The sequence below is a fragment of the Anguilla rostrata genome, chromosome 4, assembly GCF_018555375.3.
Source record: "Anguilla rostrata isolate EN2019 chromosome 4, ASM1855537v3, whole genome shotgun sequence".
NCBI lineage: Eukaryota > Metazoa > Chordata > Actinopteri > Anguilliformes > Anguillidae > Anguilla > Anguilla rostrata.
Genome location: NC_057936.1, coordinates 37,932,331 through 37,949,968, shown reverse-complemented (window position 1 = coordinate 37,949,968; position 17,638 = coordinate 37,932,331). Strand labels below are relative to the sequence as shown.

Here is a 17,638-nt window from a genome sequence, read left to right as displayed (position 1 = left end):
GGCACTAGTATGATACTAAAAACGGATTTACAAAGTTACCTTTTCACAGATCACTTAATAACCAGCTGCTAACAGTTCACCCATGAATGAATAGCTAATTAGCTATACACCAAACAAGCATTTTCCCTTACAACAAGTACGAGGCAATGAAGAGTTCAGCAGCGCCATGTCATTTTTCAATTAGGTAATGCAGGAAACGGAAATGCGCAGCATGAATAACACGCGTCAGATGCACGAATGTGTATGTAACATAAATTGTCCTGTTTCAGAATTGACTGTATTACTATCCTGGTGAGGTAAAGATCAGTTAGTCTGCCATTGCGCTTACAACCAATTTACACATGGAGACAGGAATGTCTAGATAACATCGAGATATATAACAACATACATAACCATTATCTCAGCATTATTTTCTGATAGAACTTAACAAAACCTAGTCTAGTCTTGATCGTACCGTATGTTCTGTTGACACTGCAAAGTGTGCGTTTATGTTGCGATTTAAGTACAACGTAGAATCGCAATGAAATGGAACATTGATTGTATGTATCCAACGTTAGATTGTTTGTTGGTTGCTTTTAACTTAGATGCTTTATGTATTGCTAACAGGCTATATTGTTGACGGAAAAGCAAAAACAACGTTCATAGACTGAAACCAGTACGCTGAAGAAGTTTGCAAATAATGTTACTGTCTGGAAGCAACTTCCACAGTCGTCATGCAGCTGCAGGTCAACCTATTTTTTCTTTCTTTCTGTTTATTTTTAATACTGTTGGAGGCAGCAGATTTGCATTATTGTGAAAACAGTGGAACTCATCTCGACGGCAACAGCCAACTGCATGTCCACTTCAAACGAAGTAACTTCAGTTTCTCTGGGAAGAAAACGGACTCATGTGCATTGGACTCCCTCAGGTTATCGTGTAGAAAATTAATTGGTAGGCTGTCTGCGCTAATTAATAGCTAATCGGATGTGTATTGTATCTATGCTAATGTTTACCTTCACATTTTATGAATTATTTAATAGCATGTATTTCATAATATTTCTATTTTTTCCCTTCTCTAAAGATATTTTTCCACTGGATGAAGTAAAAGACAATTTTGTAAGGACAGTGAATCACTGTGTATTCTCGGTTACTCAACCGACCCCACTGAAAGGCCCTCTGAAAGTCGCAGCTGTATCGAAGGTAAACTTGTGTTGTAATGCAATACGGTGCAAATTTCAATACCTGTTTTTACAGGATTCAGTTTTATGCCTAATAGGTTAACTGTAGACTAATCCCATTGCTTGAACAAAGACTCCCACACTTGGTATAGGCTAATGATCCAACAATAATAAAGCGTTGTGCTGCATCGCTTTATTATTTTGGAGGACTTTACCAAGTGTGCGAGTCTCACTTTGTTCAAGTTTTAACACACTTTTGATTCTGCACCTTAGCTATTGGGTTGGTGTGTGTGCATTTCTTTGGACATTACAGTATAGTGTCATTGCTGCCACATTGTCTTGTGTGTGGAGACCGCATACGTTCTCTGAAGCTAAACTGTGGTGCACAGCCTCAAAGTGCACTTCATTGCCAGCTGGACTTAATACTGCACGATGAAAGACTGCATACCCAACCTGTCTTAAATCTACCTTTCGTATGTGATTTTGAGGCCAATTTAGCATTGTCCAGTCAGCCATAGTGGCCACTGACAGGGTCAGGATTCAATTCTAGACCATGGGGTAAAGTCATTTTTAACTGCAAGTGGCACTCCATAGCCCCCTTGGTTTTATACTATGAGTCAGTCCAGTTTTTTGTCATTGTCATTATGGCTCAGAAGTGAGACTTGAGAAGCTGTGTATTTACAAAACGTACACTGTGTTCAAAATTGTACTTGCATTTGATAAACAGTGCTTCTTTTATATTTATTCCACAGGATGTTCTTGAGGAGATTTTGGATTTGAATTCCTCTGTTTCACAGATTGATGATTTTGCCCATTACTTCAGTGGTGGAAAACTATGGCCAAGGTCTGTCCCCCTTGCACACAGATATGGCGGGCACCAGGTGACTACATATTCTGTATGACCCAGTAACCTATTTCTGAAGAATGCAAAACACTCCCTGACTTGACTTTCTGTCTCTAAGTTTGGCTTCTGGGCAGGTCAGCTTGGAGACGGTAGAGCACATCTGCTTGGTGAATACACAAACAAGTGAGTACCTGTGTGCACATATAGAGTGGCTAACTCAAACTGCATGAGTTTTACCACTGGAGTTGTTTGGAAATGCAATTAATACTGAAATCACAATGAGAACAGGTTGGTTAATGATTCACTGTCTCTGTGTAGGGTATGTGCAGAGCTGATGCACTGCGGAGTCAGTGCTGTAGCTTCATTGGCTTATAACCTAAATTGTACTTGATAGCCAACTCTCTTTCCACAAAGCCACTTAGGCTGCCTGACTTGCAAGCTGATATGGGAAGACAGTTCTCTGTCTTGCTGATAGTTAAATATTTGGAGTGTTCTTTATGCTAATAGTGGGCTGTCAGAGTTGTCAAGTGTCAGACTGGATTTGCTACAGGATGTAGCGGAAGAATGCTCACAGAACCTGAACTGATGATACTGTTAATGAAAATTTTGAGGTGACAACTTGATTTAACATTTTTATACTCATTAATAATATTCCATTGTTCTTTATTTTAGCATAGGCTTTTGTGCAATTGACTGTTATTATACCCTCTATATACAACCGAGTCTGAAGATTGAATTTGTGTTATGTTTTGTTGTACAGGAATGGTGAAAAATGGGAACTGCAGCTGAAAGGGTCTGGAAAAACACCCTATTCACGGTAATTTCAAGAGAATCTAATTTCTGGATGTTGTGCTTGGGTGTTTTTTTTTTTTTAGCAGTTGGACCTGTATACCCAAAATTGATCATAGATAATCCCTGGGATGGCAATTATGCCATTTGCCACTTTACAGCTTAGTGGGGCATTTCCCATACCTTTACAGCACTGAGTTTGGCACTTTTCAGGGCTTCCTACAGAAATATTGTAACCACAATGAGCACTGACTCTAAACCATAAAAAACATTCATGTTGCTTTGCAGTCCAACCAAAGAGTAGCCTAACTGATCCACTGAATACATCTTTACTGCAGTTGTTCATGTAACAACTTCTGGAGGCCTGTGTTTGAGCCCTGTCAGGTCCACTGTGACGGAGCTACGTCTCCGTTACGAACTTTTAACAGCAACATAGACGGTTCTAAGCATTTCAGAGCATTTTTAAAATGGAAGAAGCACACCGACAATAATTTGTTAATGCCGTTTTTATTATGAATTGCTACGATCCTGTGTACTGGCATGTCCAGCGAATGGTGCCGTCAATGTGTTGTCAAACATCTGAAAAACACAAGAAAAAGCATATTAGTGTTTACATCGCTATTGGGGTGGCCAACTAATAGTGCTATGTGTTTGTGCGTTTCACGCTACCATTGTGCGGCTCGTTTGAATCTTGTATCGCTATGTGTTTGTGCGTTTAACACATAGAGATCACGTTTAGAACTATGTGTATTGGCATGTCGTGTTATCTTTATGAATTTAAATCATGTTTGAAATGTTGCTAACGTTAGAAACTTTAGAAAGTAATCAAAGGAGTTCTTACCGTATGGTGTAGCATGCTTCCTGGTTGCGTCATCACGCATCACGTCATCAGTTTGATTGGGACGGTCTGTTATTCCCGGGGTTGTGTAGTTTATGGTAAATAAGGTGGTTTATGATGTACTAAAGTATTTAAATGAAATGTATTGATTATCTAAATGGGTTAATTATTGATTGTATTTGTTATGGGTAATTTTAAGCTGTTGTAGGACTTTATTGGTATTAGAGGTAATTGGTAGGGTCCAAGGGAGGAGAAGCTAAGGTCTGTCCTCTCACATCCACCCTTGCCGTTACATTTAATCTGTGATGCTTTTGAAAATATAAGGGTATGAGTCTTGTGCATCAATGATAATCATTTATGTTAGCTGGATGGTTAACTAGCTGCAAAAATGTATGTAATAGTATGTATTATACCTTTTATTATACCTAAACATTATTTTACCTATGCAGCACCTAGAGTTTGTCACTTTTCAACATTTACATTTTACCATAGCTGCACAACCCATTAAGAACACAAATCGTAATCTGTTTAAAAACATAAAAATGTAATTTATTTTTAAATTCATGTTAAGGAAAAAATGTCTGAATCCAGGCCTATGGGATTCTTTGAGCTAGAATGTATACGTGTTTGCATGTATGTATAGATCCGGGGTGTCAAGCTAAATTCCCAGGGGACCACAGTGTGTGTGGGGTTTTGTGGTTTCCTTAGCCCCCAATTCAGGCTTTGAGAACAAGGTGTGTGTGTTCTTTAACCAATCAATGACTTAAATGAACCACTGTTGCTGAGAACTCCCCAAAAACCAGTAGACACTGCAGCCCTTCCAGAACCTGTGCTCTAGATATAATTGTTTGTTTGGTTCATACATTTATGTGCATTATCATTTACTCATAAACACAATTAAAAAAAAAAAAAAATCTCACCAAAAAACATTTTCAGCATACAAAAATGCAGTGCATGCAAAGCTTTGTCTCTATAAGCCATTAAAACATTGGAAGACATCATTTAAATGAATGTTTTAAACTGCTGATAAAAAAATTACATTCAAGAAGGGATATGTTTATACTTGGTTGTCAAGTTAATTTCACAAAATGTACAAGTTTTAAATTGCAACATAAAATAAATATCTATTGTAAAATACTTGTAAGATACTTGAACTATATGACAAGCAAATTAAATGAGAAATTATCCTTCAGCTGATGCCAAAAATAATTGTTTTTATTCTTAATATTTAACATAAGAAAGATATATATTTATATGGCAGAAGACATCAACAACAATAATAATAATCATATATATATAGTGGAGTCATTTTTATGCTTTTTAAGTGTAACGGCTGAATTGGAGATCATTTCCTATATAAATGATTGCCACTTGACACTGTGGCACATTTTGGAGTAAATACTTTTTATGGCCTACGTTTCATTTTAATAACTTATATACAGAGCTTTGCATGCTTGAGTAACTTGGCATTTTTGTATGTTAAAAACATTTTTTGTTAAGTTGTTATTTACAAAAAGATTAAACTCATACCGGGGTGCTATTTGACAGGATGTGGGTAGAGCAGATGTGTGGATGCTGCTTTGTTCTTGAGTAGTATTACATGAATATTAACAAGTTTTATTTAAAAAATCTTTTTAGAAAATTTTCTTGAAAGATTAAGGCAATCAGAAATGCCATATATATAGATGTTTTACATAATAGTGTAAAGATTGATTTCAGTCAGCATTTGTCCTTAACTGTCACCTTTGTCTTCTTCACAGGAACAGTTTGGTGAGTTCAGCAACTACCAAAATGAATTCACAAAAAAGTATTTGTGAACAAAAGACTTGTCAAATCCAGGCCTGTGTCTTGTAGAGCAGAGAGATGAAAAGTGATGCTAACATTTATAAGGCTTGCTATGTGTGCTCACGCAGGTCTGGAGATGGGCGGGCTGTGATCCGCTCCTCAGTCAGAGAGTTCCTGTGCAGCGAGGCTATGCACTACATGGGCGTGCCCACCAGCCGGGCTGCCAGGTAAATCCCCTGCCCACTGAACCTTGCCCACATTCATTAAAACTAATATGCAGTAAGTGGCTGCAGAAATATTAATGGGGGTCAGCCCCAATATTTTTTGTGTTAATGCCAACATTGGCTTGTGTAAAAATGCAAGAAAGCTATTATATGATGTGTGTATTGCACTTCTTCTAGTGCTATTAGAATTTTGACTACTAATATGCAGATGTCCTTTGTTTGTCTATAGTGTATACTGAATCAGTGTTAAACCTTGAATACATAATACATCAAATGTGTTATGCATTGTAAGTTCTACATTGTGAATCCATTGTTGAGGTATGTTGTGTATCTTTTAAAATGTCTTAAGTAACATAAGTCTCACCCACGCGTGGCGATGGGTGTGGCCTTATCACAAAAAGGCGCATAACACCCGAATGGATTCACAGATTTGCACAAGATTTTGTGGGAAGGTTGGTCATGAGCCAAAGAAGAGGTCACGTGTTTGTGTGAGGGTGTGTGCGTGGATTCATGCGCAAATGGATGCATGCGTGTGTGCGGTCGCAGCTATAGCGGGTTCGCGCTTGTTATTTCTACAAGAAAAATTTTAACAATGAGACACCATCAAATTCCTTTGAGAGACCATAAAAGTTGTTGTCAGCAGATGATTGTTAGCTCTGTAATCACTTGTGCAACACATTAATTCAGAAAAGATCAGAACTGAAACCTGTGTGAATAGTCAGGTCCAGAATTATTGGCACCCTTGATAAAATGCACATACAGTAAGAAACTAAAGATTACTGAGATATATTGTAATTTTCCATATGCTGAAAATATTGTCCTTTATTAATAATTCAGTGGAATCAACCTAAATAAACAATTACTTATTTAATAAAAGGCTTTACATTTGTTGGCACCCCTGTATTACCCAATTAGTACTTGTTATAGCCTCCTCTTGAAAGGATAATGGTACTGATTCTTTTCCTATAATTTCCTATAATATAATTTGATACAGTAGGAGTATTTGGAGAGCATATTTGGAGGGATCTTGGACCATTCATCCATGCAAAATGCTTTTGGACTGCCCTCTTCATTTCAGACCTGGGGTTTTCAAAATGGATTAAGACTCAACTGAGTTGGCCATAGCAAAACATTGATTTGGTTTTTGAGGTATGGTTGGGAACATTGTTTTGGGATCATTGGAAGGTCCACCTGCAGCCAAGTATTAGCCTCCTGGCAGAAGGTGAATGAGGTGCTTTTCCTTCTGTGAACCTGTCCTTTTGACGCCAAACACGCCAACGCTGTGCATGGCCTAAAAGTAGCATTTTGGTCTCACATTTGCATAGCACCTGGTTTCTGTGATGGTTTCCTTGCCATTTTGGCAAAGTCCAGATGCTTATATTTGTTGGTTGCGCTCAGTCACGGCTGCATGCTTCATTTGTAGGCCAACAACCATCTGTCTGTTCTGATTTGCCAGTTTTTTGTCTTTCCCTATAGTGATGGATGACAAAGGGATTTTATATCAGACCTGGGTCAAATACGTTTTTGTTTTGGATTCAAATACTTTTGTATGCTTTATTGATTTTGTCTGGTGTATTTGAACCAATGAACTACATTCAAAATGCAAACCCCGCCTTCTAGTAGCATTAGCAGGCTCAATTACACCAGGCAAGATCAACAGAGCACAGAAAAGTATTTGAATCCAAAACAAATACGTATTTGACCCAGCTCTGTTTTATATGTATGTGACCTAATTTTAATGCCCTAGTGAAACAGAAATAGTTCCTTCAGACTGAGATTACCTTGTATAAGTAGAATTTTGCTGTAGATTGAATCTATTTAAAATAATATTTAAGGGTGCCAATCTCTTTAACACCAAAAAAGTTGTATCAAAATAAAAGTATACAGTATATAAAGTATATAAAGTAGATAGTTTGCTATCTATGATGTATATTTTACACAACCTTATTCCTCATTTTCATCAAGGGCACAAAAAAGTCTGGACCTGACTATTGCAGCTATTAAAATTTGTTGAAGTGTTGCCCGTATTAGAGATTCAGACAGCCTCTCTGTCACAGAGAATGGGTTTCCACTATTAATTTTGAAGTACAGACAGAAAATAGTCCCTGAATCAATGTCACACGGAGGGCAATAGGCTTGGATGGCTAACATCAACAGAACTGTAATGTTGACATGAAATTATAGTCTTATGGGGTTGGAAATTGTTACAGCAGAAGGCTTTCAGCAACGTTAACATTCAGGTCACAAAGGAACTGAGGCTGTTCAGACTGTCATCTGTTCAAACAGTATTGAGATTAACTGCTGGGTTTAAATTTGACAGCTTGTGAAATTGGACATTATTGCTGAAGCTGCTGAGGGGGTCAGATGTATTTCTGCTCAAGTTTCTGTCTGGAATTCTTGTAAATCTGTCATATGGGATGATTTCCAATCTCCTCTTTTCAACAACAGTGGGTGTAAAATGTGTGCTGGCTTTGAATATTTTCTTCTGCTTCTAAGTCTCATTGTAAGTGAGGAGCCAGTTTGGAGAGACCAGTTCTATAACGGAAATTTGAGAAAGGAGAGAGGTAAGACCTCACAGAAAATGATGACATGGCTTGAAGCTATATTCTGAATTACAGTTGCATGCACAACTTCCACTGTGTTTTATTCTTGCCTCAGAGAATGCTAACCTAAGCTCATGTAATTATACAATTATAGTCTCTTCCTTTGGAGACAGATAAAGACGCCATCAGCTTCTTGGAATTGCTATTTCAAATCATATGGTTAACGACCCTGTGCACAGTCCCATTTTAAACTTTTAAATAGTTCATTAAGCCTAAAGAAAAAGATGTATACTTAGCTTTTTGTACCAAATGTATCAGTTGGGAAAAGAAAATTTCCTTCTGATGTTAAGTAAAATATTTTCAAACAGGACAACTATTGGAGGACTTCAGAGACATGTGCCTTCTGTATTGAATATTCAAAAGTACATTTGATAGACAGTATGGATTCATACTAGCATTTTGCTAGCTAGCAGAACATTGAGAACTATTTGGAAAACAACACCGACTCAACGTCAGCGACACCAAAACCAACCAGATCAGGTGCAGGATCGGTACTCAGGATAAGATATCATAGTATTTTCTTTCTTTGGTTTTTAGTTTGAATTTATCTCAATTTGATCGCACAGGATCTTTAAATTATGTGTTTTAATGACAATGAGGCAATGTTGTTATTTTGCATGCTTTCAAACTAGTTTATGTGAGATGCTTAAACTGGAATGTGTGGAAGAAATCCAGGAATTAAAGCAAAATTAAGAACATGTTTTTTTTTGTTTGTTTTGTTTTTCTCGTAGGAGCTGTTGTTCTCCGCTTGGCTCCGTCTTGGTTTCGCATTGGATCACTGGAGATCTTAGCCATAGCCGGAGAATTGGATGTGTCACAGTGAGACTGCGTTAAATTTTTGCATTAAATTAAATCACTGTTGAAAACAGTTCCAGTTATATAAGAAATCAGATATGCAATTTAACTATTTTTCTAACTCATTTTCAACAACTTTTCTTCTCAAGGAAATTATTAAACTACATTATCGAAGAACACTTCCCTTCCATAAAATTAAGTGATCCTGATAAATATTTGGTAAGTAACAAAAAATTGTGGCCTAGTGTGTGGTCTTTAATAAAACTGAAAGAGGTGAAATAGTCCTTTTCTGCTGAATTCAGTATGAACAGCTACTAAATTTCACATTTGGACTGAGAGATTATTCTTTGCACAGCAAACTGGATGCTGTGGATGTACACTGAATTTTAAGTCAGGAAACTGCTTCTTTGTATATCTAGAATTTATGAACTTCACGGCTGTTGTGTCCCGGCTTATGAATCTGCCTTGGGCTATTGTTGAAAAAGCAAATTACACAGAGGGTGTGCATTAGCCCATTAATAGAATCTATTAACTATCTTAACCGTATGCAGTAGTATATTTCAGACTTCAAGATTCTGTCTAACCTTAGAGTGCCTTTTCCTTAACATTGAATTACAGATTTGATTATTACTTATGTTTATTCATTTCAAATATTTTGTGTACCAATTTCAATGCAGCCCAAGTGATTCTAATTGAAATTGGTCAACAAAAGTTTAGACCCAAGTACATTGCTATTTCACAATTGTGCTTTGTGTTAACATCTCTCGATGATATAGGTTACAGATACCCATTGGTCCCTTGACCCTGCCCAGGATAAGTGGGTATAGATAATGATGGATGGATGCCCATGGGTTACAGAGATGGGATGACAGTAAAGAAAGTGTCAGTCGGGTGTCAAACCCCTAGCCCCACGAGGGATTTGCATTTGGGTTTAAAAGTCATATTCCCATCTGTGACACAGTTTCACCCCACGTGTAACTGCGTTAAAAAAGACCATGTTCTTTACGGCTTCTCTGTTTCTTCAGGTTTTTTATTCAAAGGTTGTAAACGAAACGGCTCATCTTATTGCGCAGTGGATGTCCGTTGGCTTTGCACATGGTAGGTCAGTCTTAAGTGCCTGCTTCATGCCTTTGCTCTAGTTTTCCTCATTCTGTTACAGTGGACTTAAGTGCTGTCTCAGAGGCCCTAATTATCTGTCCTCAGGGTCTAGCTATTGTCCAGCTATTCTTCTTGTTCACTGTTGCTGAACCTGCTGGAACCTTTCCTGTTACAGTAAGAAAGGTGTTCTCTTCTTGTTTCAGGTGTATGCAACACTGACAACTTCAGTCTACTCTCAATTACCATTGATTATGGTCCATTTGGATTTATGGAATCCTATGACCCAAGTAAGCATCAGTATTATTGTAATTATATTAATACAGATATGTTATTGTAGTTATGCTGCTATTCAGTATTAAATTGTAATATTGAGCTGGGTGCCATGCAAATGCAGATTAATTACACTTCAGGGCTGTCTCAGCAGAGAGCTGTAAAGGGTAGTGATTTGCAGCTAACATCATAAATGCAATCCCATGAATGGTGCCTGTTGTTCAGAGGTGATTGCTATTCTTTTTGTCCCCGATCTGCAGATTTCATCCCCAACAGCTCGGACGACGAGGGCAGGTACAGTATAGGAAATCAGGCAAACAGCGGTTTGTTCAACCTGGAGAAGCTTGGAGAGGCCCTGAAGCCGGTACTGACTCCCAAGCAACTGCCTATGTGAGTGATTCGCTGTCCTCTACACACAAGTATGTGTCCATATACAGTATGTGTGCGCTTGTGTATGCGTATGTATCTTTGCTTTTGCGTGTGTGTATGCATACACAAGCAAATATGTACAGAGCCTTCTATGTAAGAGGTCAAATGAGTCATTTATAGCTGTATGCTCACAAAATGTGGATTTCATCTCAAATATTAATGTGAGACAAACGTTGAAAAACTCATATTACCTTTAGATGTTTTAAAACTTTTACCATTATAGAACAATAGCATTCTTTGTGTTCAGCCCCCCTCATTTTAGATTGAATATTGCAACAAATGGCTTTACAGATGTTTCATGTTGCATTGTTGTGGCGTATATAAATGTCCTATGAAGGTCTAGACTTGGTTGTGGTTTTTTTTAGACTACTTTTGGAGTGTTCCTCTTTATTCAGTCTGCACAAACCAAAATGAAGACCAGAGAACTGTCTACAATCCAGAAAAGGGCAATTTTGCAGATAAGAGGAAAGAAAATGCAATCAGAGACTCTTGACATTAAATCAACAAACTGAAATTTCCTTAAGAAAAAGGAAGCCATTGGAGCAATTGCCTATAGGCTTAGAACATGTGGTCCATAAAAGACCAGTGCAGTGGATGAAAGAAAGTGTTCCAAGTGTTCCAAGAAAAAAAAACACAAAATTACTGTCAGAGAAATTGAAAATAAAATCTCCAGAGTGTGGGTGCAAATACATTCCCCAATCTGCAGAGGACATCACCAGGTTAAATACTGAGGCTGCAGTGCAAGGGGTAAGCCCCTCCTCAGCAGCAGCAACATACAGGCCAGCTTTTACGGACAGATGAGACCAAAATAAACATCCCTCAAAGTGAAGGAAAGGCTAAAGTGTGGAGAAAACAGGAACAGCCAGTGACCATAAACATACCACTTCATTTGTATGGCTGCTTCTGGAACTGGCTCAATGTTTTTTTATTGCTGAAATTAAGGTGATGGCAGGGTTTTAGACTTGGCGTGGGTGGTCGCCTAGGGCAGTGGTTTTCTAAATGGGGGGCCGCCAGGTGGCGCCAGGGGGGCCCCAGCAAATTAGAGGGAAGATGAGGGAAAATGCTTTAAAAAAATAAAATAGAATTATTATTATTATTATGTGTATTATTATAAAATATAATTTATAATAATATAACATATCGAAATCTTATTTGCAATACCCATCTTTCTAATTGCCTGCCAGTCAAAACATCATTCATCACATACTGTCAGTGTTGACCTGGTGATGGTCTGCGCCTGCCACAAAGCTGCTCTACTCCTGAAATTTAGCTAGCTAGCTAGCTTGCTAGCATCTAGCTAGCTAGTGCTCACTCACAAAATGGACAATTTTTTGAAAAGGGAAAGACCTGATGAGCAGACCAACAGCCCAGCTGACAAAAGCTTAGCTCAGCCGAATGTTGTTAAGCTAAACTGACAAACAATGCTTATAATGGAATCTAATGGCATGATTAAAGATTTGAAATACAAATGTAATTATGATTGCATTAATAAAAGTAAGGAAATATATTCATAAGTTGTTTTTTATTGTTTTATTTTTTATTTTTTGTTTGTTTTACATTTGCCATAGTATTATCAAGGGCTTTTTTTTTTTAAAGACATCTTGCAAAAGGGGGGCCCCGGCCAGAAGCTAATACTATTTGGGGGCCTTGGCATGGAAACGTTTGGGAACCCCTGGCCTAGGGCACCATCCATCTCTGTGTATGTGAGTGGGTGGGGGTGGACAAAGAAGGGGAAAAATGCACATGTTGCATTGCAGAAATCCAGTATGTGTTCTGTATAAAATAAATACAGAATAATTTTCCAATTCCTACGAAGTTCATCCAATATGGATGTACATACCCTCAAGTTAAAGCTGACAGTCTGCATTTTAACATCATATTAATTGTTTCATTTGAAATACAATGTAAAGAGTACGGAGCCAAAAACATTTTTGCTGCAGAAACGCAGACTGCCCTGTATATGTGTGTGTGTGTGTATATATGTATGTATGTTTGTGTGTGTATATATATATATATATATATATATATATATATATGCATAGTTTTTCTTAATATTTTCTATTTGTGTTTTTTTGAAGAATTGATTGGATTCTGAAAGAATACCCTGGTATTTACCAGAGACGGTAAGCAAGAGTGTACGTGGGTGTGTGTGCATGTGTGTGTGTGTCTGAGCGAGTGCAGGATCCACTAGGAAAGAGATGAATTTGTGCTTTCGTTTGACTCATGCAGAGGGAGCCTGTCTGCCCTACTTTTAAAGGGATATGAAGGGGAATAATTCAGTCTGCTGCCAGGGCTGACTTCAAAGCCACACAGTTCCTAAAAAATAATATATATAAGCATTTTGAATAAAGGCAATGATCCTGCCTTGCAGTTGTCATTGACTTTATTGTGGGTTTGAATTGCTGCAATGGCCCCACATACCTTTTCTCCTTTGCTTTAGAAGTATTGTTGGATTTAATTTCAGATTTCACGGGCTATTTAAAGCAAAGCTGGGTCTGCTGGGAAACCAGGAAAAGGATGATTATCTGATTGCCTACTTACTGAAGGTAAGCCCTGCTGCACCGGCCCAGCGCCATGCAATCCCCCCCCCCCCCCCTCAGTTACACTCGCCCCGCTCCATTTACTGCGCAGGCAGCCCCCGGGGACTGAACCGGATGTTGTTGGGGGAGTGTGCTAATGGAGTCTGTTCCCAGCTAATGGAGGACACTGGGGCGGACTTCACCATGACGTTCCGGCACCTCAGCGAGCTCCCTGCCCGTCGGCTGCTGGAACCCACCATCCCACAGGTGCTGCTGTGGCTCCACCTACGTTAGCCTGCTGTTCAGTTCTGTGGGTAGTGCAGAACTGAGTTTGATTTGATTTGAATTGCTTTTAAAATCATGGCATATGTAAAGATAAGATTTAGTTTTGAAATGCTGAAAATGGTTTAGAGTCTCAAGAAATGGTTGAAAGGATCAGAGGGAAAAACTGTCAAGAGATGACACATTCTCCTGTGGATGTGCACAGTAACAATTATAATAATAATAATAACAGTAATAATAATAATACTAATAATAACTGTTGTTTTACATTATCTCTCAGGAGATGTGGGCTCTGTGGGATCTGGCCGCCCATGAGTTCTTCTCTAATTGGATCAGCATGTACCTGCTGAGGCTTCAGAGGTAAGATACTGTACCTCAGGGATGGATGGGTTCTGCCTCCATACTGTATATAGTTTGGACCAATCACCGGTTCTGCGTGCGTGCCTGCCCTCGCTCGACTGTGTTCGAGTGCCCGTATCTTGAGGATACAGACCCATGTGGTGCCCTCAAGCTGAATGTACTGAGTAAAGAGATTGTATCAGAAGTGTTACTTGCGTTCATAAGTAAAACCACATGGACATACAATTTGGAGCTTAAAACCTTTTTATTTCTCACTTCCCCATTTCCCGTATGTAATATTTCTAGTATGTCACTACAGATAGGTAAAACTAAGAAAAAGCAAGTTCTGAAGACTGGAGTTAGAAAGGAGTCTGTGGCCTAGATTATCTCTTCTGGAAATCTCTGGTGATGGTTGACCTGGAGGAGGCTGATGAGATGAAACGATGAGAGAAAGCCATGGCTGAAGCATTGTGTTCCTTTGTGCTGTTCATTTGTATTGATGCTGGCTCTTTAATCAGGGAACTTGTAATAAACTGATTTTATTCCGTTTATGTCGTCTTCCTTTGTTGTATTTGTTTGCAGACAAGAGGAAGATTCTGATGAAGACCGACAGAGCAGGATGAAAAGTAAGTAAATGCCCCTGGGGTGAGATTTCACTGATCTGAGGTATTGACAGCAAGACACGGCCAGTTAATTTGGGCAGTGCAGCACTTCAAAATGAAATAGTGTGCAATGATACGGCGGAATGTGACCTTTGTATGTTTCTTTTCTGCTCTAATCAGTACTCTGAAAGTGTTTGTGTTAATGAAGATACACACTGCTCTCCAGATCCATATTTGTTTATTCATTTTTTGAAAGGATAATAAAGTTTACAATTTTTACTGTTACTTGAGCGCTGTATACAGTCCGAGACCGTCCTTCAGCTGTAGGCCTCGATCTGGGAGGCCGTGTGTAGAGCGGGAAGTTGTTGTGCTCTGTCATCAACATTTCATTATTTTGCACTCCCACTGCCACTCCCACTCCACTGGAAACACCAGACCCCGACCCCATGCATCGGCAGTTCAGTTCTTTGGCAGCGAGGCACGCGGTAAAATCACGCGCAGGACACATCACCGCAAAGCGGCCCGGTGCTCACCAGGATTCACCGACACGACTAAACAATGTCAGCAGCATCTCAAGTCACACTGGCTGATGGCAGAACCGCTGCAGTTGCTTTCGTCCTGTTTGTCAGCGAGTGCAGCACATCGGGCAGACGCTGCAGCTGATTACTGTGGGAAGTGCAAGCTTGGCACTTCTGAGAGAACGTCCACTTGTAGTGATGGAGTGCAACCTATATAGTGTCTGCTTGGTGTTGCGTAAGAGTTCCGTTCCCTAATGTTGTCTCAGTTCACCTGCTTCCCTTCGGGCTCATTAGAATATTGTCGCAAGATGGCCGTCATACATGTCATCATTATGCCTGTGTAACAAAAGCTTCCTTACCAGATGTCTGTGGCAATTGGATTGCCATAGGTTCCCTACTAGCTCGATTTTAACCCCATGAAGCATTGTTGTGTTGAGCTTAGATGTCACATGTCTTACAGTGCTCAGAGACTAGTGAACAGCTGCATGCTGGCACAAAAAGAATTGACTTTGTCTGCAGGAAGGCAGTTGTTGCTGGTGACTCATAAGTTGACCATGTTACGTTTGATCAATAAAATCTACTTTTGGTAATTGGTAGTTGTCCTGCTGTTGACCGCGTGAATTTGTGCAGGTTTTTATGTGCTTGATTTGCAGTGTACACTGTTGTCTTAAATGCAGGAGTCAATCCGAGATACGTCTTGAGGAACTGGATGGCCGAGTCTGCAATCACAAAAGCTGAAAATAATGATTTCTCAGAGGTAATTTTTTAAATTAAATCCATATACTTTTTTTTACTGTAGCATATTATAATATTGTAACTGAAGTCAAAAGTTTGCCTTGAGAAACTGATGAATTTATGCTTTATCAACCATTGCCACCAGGTGGAGACATTAAGGCAGTGGTGCACAACAAGGGCCAATCCATTTCACGATGTTGTGTGAACATTTGCCAACATTTATTTAATTAGCCCAGTCATATCTTGATCTGACGTGTATAAGCACCAGCTTCAGCTGCAGACTGCAAGTGTATCCTGGAGATTTTACTGAGCTCAGGTGCAGCATAGTTTATAGAGCTGTCGGAAAACTATATCTATGGTAATCGGTTGGAACAAAAACCAGCACGCAGATCGGCCGTCCAGGACCGGAGTTGTGCACCCCTGCATTAAGGTCATGCTGGAGTCCATACTGTGGCACCCACCTGGGTGATGCATTGCAGCCATTTTGGGGGGAATTTAGTTGCCAGGAGGAGAGAGGGTTTTTGGGTGGCAATTTTTGTTGTGATGTGGTCCTCCAGGTGCAGCTGCTGCAGCAGGTCCTGCAGCACCCCTTCCGGGAGCAGGAAGCTGCAGAGGAAATGGGGTATGCTGCCCGCCCCCCCAGCTGGGCCCGGAGTCTCCGAGTCAGCTGTTCCTCCTGACAAATGCTGTGCCTTCCAGCTTTCAGCAACACATCACTGTCACAAACTTTCCAGGCTGTGCAAACACTCTACAGCAGGGATCATGAACTCTGGGCCTCGAATCCAAATCCAGCCCTGGTTTTCTTTTCTCCTGGGTAATTAGTGCTACTGATTGGCCAGACTGTCTTCACATCTGACTCCCAAGCAAAGGGAGGGTGGAAAACCAGCAGTTCTTGGCCCTCGAGGACCGTGAGTTGCTGTTCCCTGCTCTACAGTGTACAAAAATTGGCTTCTTTAGTCAAAGGGGTTTTTTTCAGGCAGTTGTATTTGCATTTTTCTATTTTTAATGTTGAAATAAATATACTCAGTACTTTTGTGCAAGACAACCTGAGGAACTGACCTTGCTAATTATCACATGTCTGACATTATCAAAAATACTTAAATCAATGGGTTAAATCATTAGGGCTACTGCATGTACAAGCCAGATACATGACATGTGCTATAAACTCATGCTGACAAATTTAGGGTAATCTGGTTATTCCTGTTTGCGTCACCAATTATAAAAACAGACTACACGATTATAAAACAGACTCCAAGACTACAAGCATGTGACTGAAGCCACGTGATTTGAACCTGCTTCCGACACGCCCTGTAAATGCATGTGTGGGCCATGGTCTAGGTCTCTGCATTGTTACAGGGACTTCAAGCCTGTTGGGTCATTCAACTCCCCCGTAGCCGTACCGCATTAATTGCGTACGTGTGAGGGCTGCCCCGCAGCTCTTTTGAAAGCGCTGGGTCAGTGCAGTGATGCTACCTGTGGTCTGGAATGGAATCCTGACTGTTTTGGTCAGGGCTGTGGTCAGCAGACCCACGGGTCAGTACGAAATGAGAATTGGCAGTAGCCCCTCCCAGGGGTTTTTTTTCCCTGTGGAATTATCCTTATTTCATTGCACAGCTAGAGCTCCTCTGACAAAGGTCAGCTTGCAGCAGTTGTGTGTGAGACGACATCCTCCGATGCAGTGACTGCAAAGCTCACCCTGTGGGCCGCAGTGACTGCAAAGCTCACCCTGTGGGCCGCAGTGTGAAAAAAAAAAACATTCAAATATTGGGAGCGAAGAGAAAAGGGGGGATGCAAAATTGGTTTTAAGTTGC

The 17,638-nt window shown here is 39.8% G+C and overlaps 1 protein-coding gene and 1 long non-coding RNA gene across 3 annotated transcripts; one reads left to right on the top strand and one right to left on the bottom strand.

Moving 5' to 3' along the window:
* Positions 1–302: 302 nt before the first annotated feature.
* On the top strand, positions 303–17,538 carry LOC135253350 (protein adenylyltransferase SelO-like). Of its 2 annotated transcripts, none has more exons than XM_064332509.1 (19): positions 303–930; positions 1,061–1,179; positions 1,910–2,038; positions 2,120–2,184; positions 2,762–2,818; positions 5,542–5,640; positions 8,134–8,201; positions 8,972–9,059; positions 9,185–9,254; positions 10,061–10,133; positions 10,337–10,420; positions 10,664–10,793; positions 12,911–12,955; positions 13,297–13,378; positions 13,526–13,618; positions 13,917–13,993; positions 14,555–14,598; positions 15,770–15,849; positions 16,385–17,538. In XM_064332509.1, the coding sequence occupies exons 1-19, from the start codon at positions 714–716 to the stop codon at positions 16,505–16,507; spliced, it is 1,743 nt and encodes a 580-aa protein (XP_064188579.1). In that variant the 5' UTR covers positions 303–713; the 3' UTR covers positions 16,508–17,538. The 2 variants fall into 2 exon arrangements, with proteins under 2 accessions (XP_064188579.1, XP_064188578.1); XM_064332508.1 differs by having other exon boundaries at positions 13,914–13,993.
* Positions 3,279–3,688, bottom strand: LOC135253354 (uncharacterized). The gene is made up of 2 exons (XR_010329590.1): positions 3,632–3,688; positions 3,279–3,369 (listed from the first exon to the last, which is right to left on the bottom strand). It is a non-coding gene; the product is annotated as an uncharacterized LOC135253354 (long non-coding RNA).
* Positions 17,539–17,638: the final 100 nt, after the last annotated feature.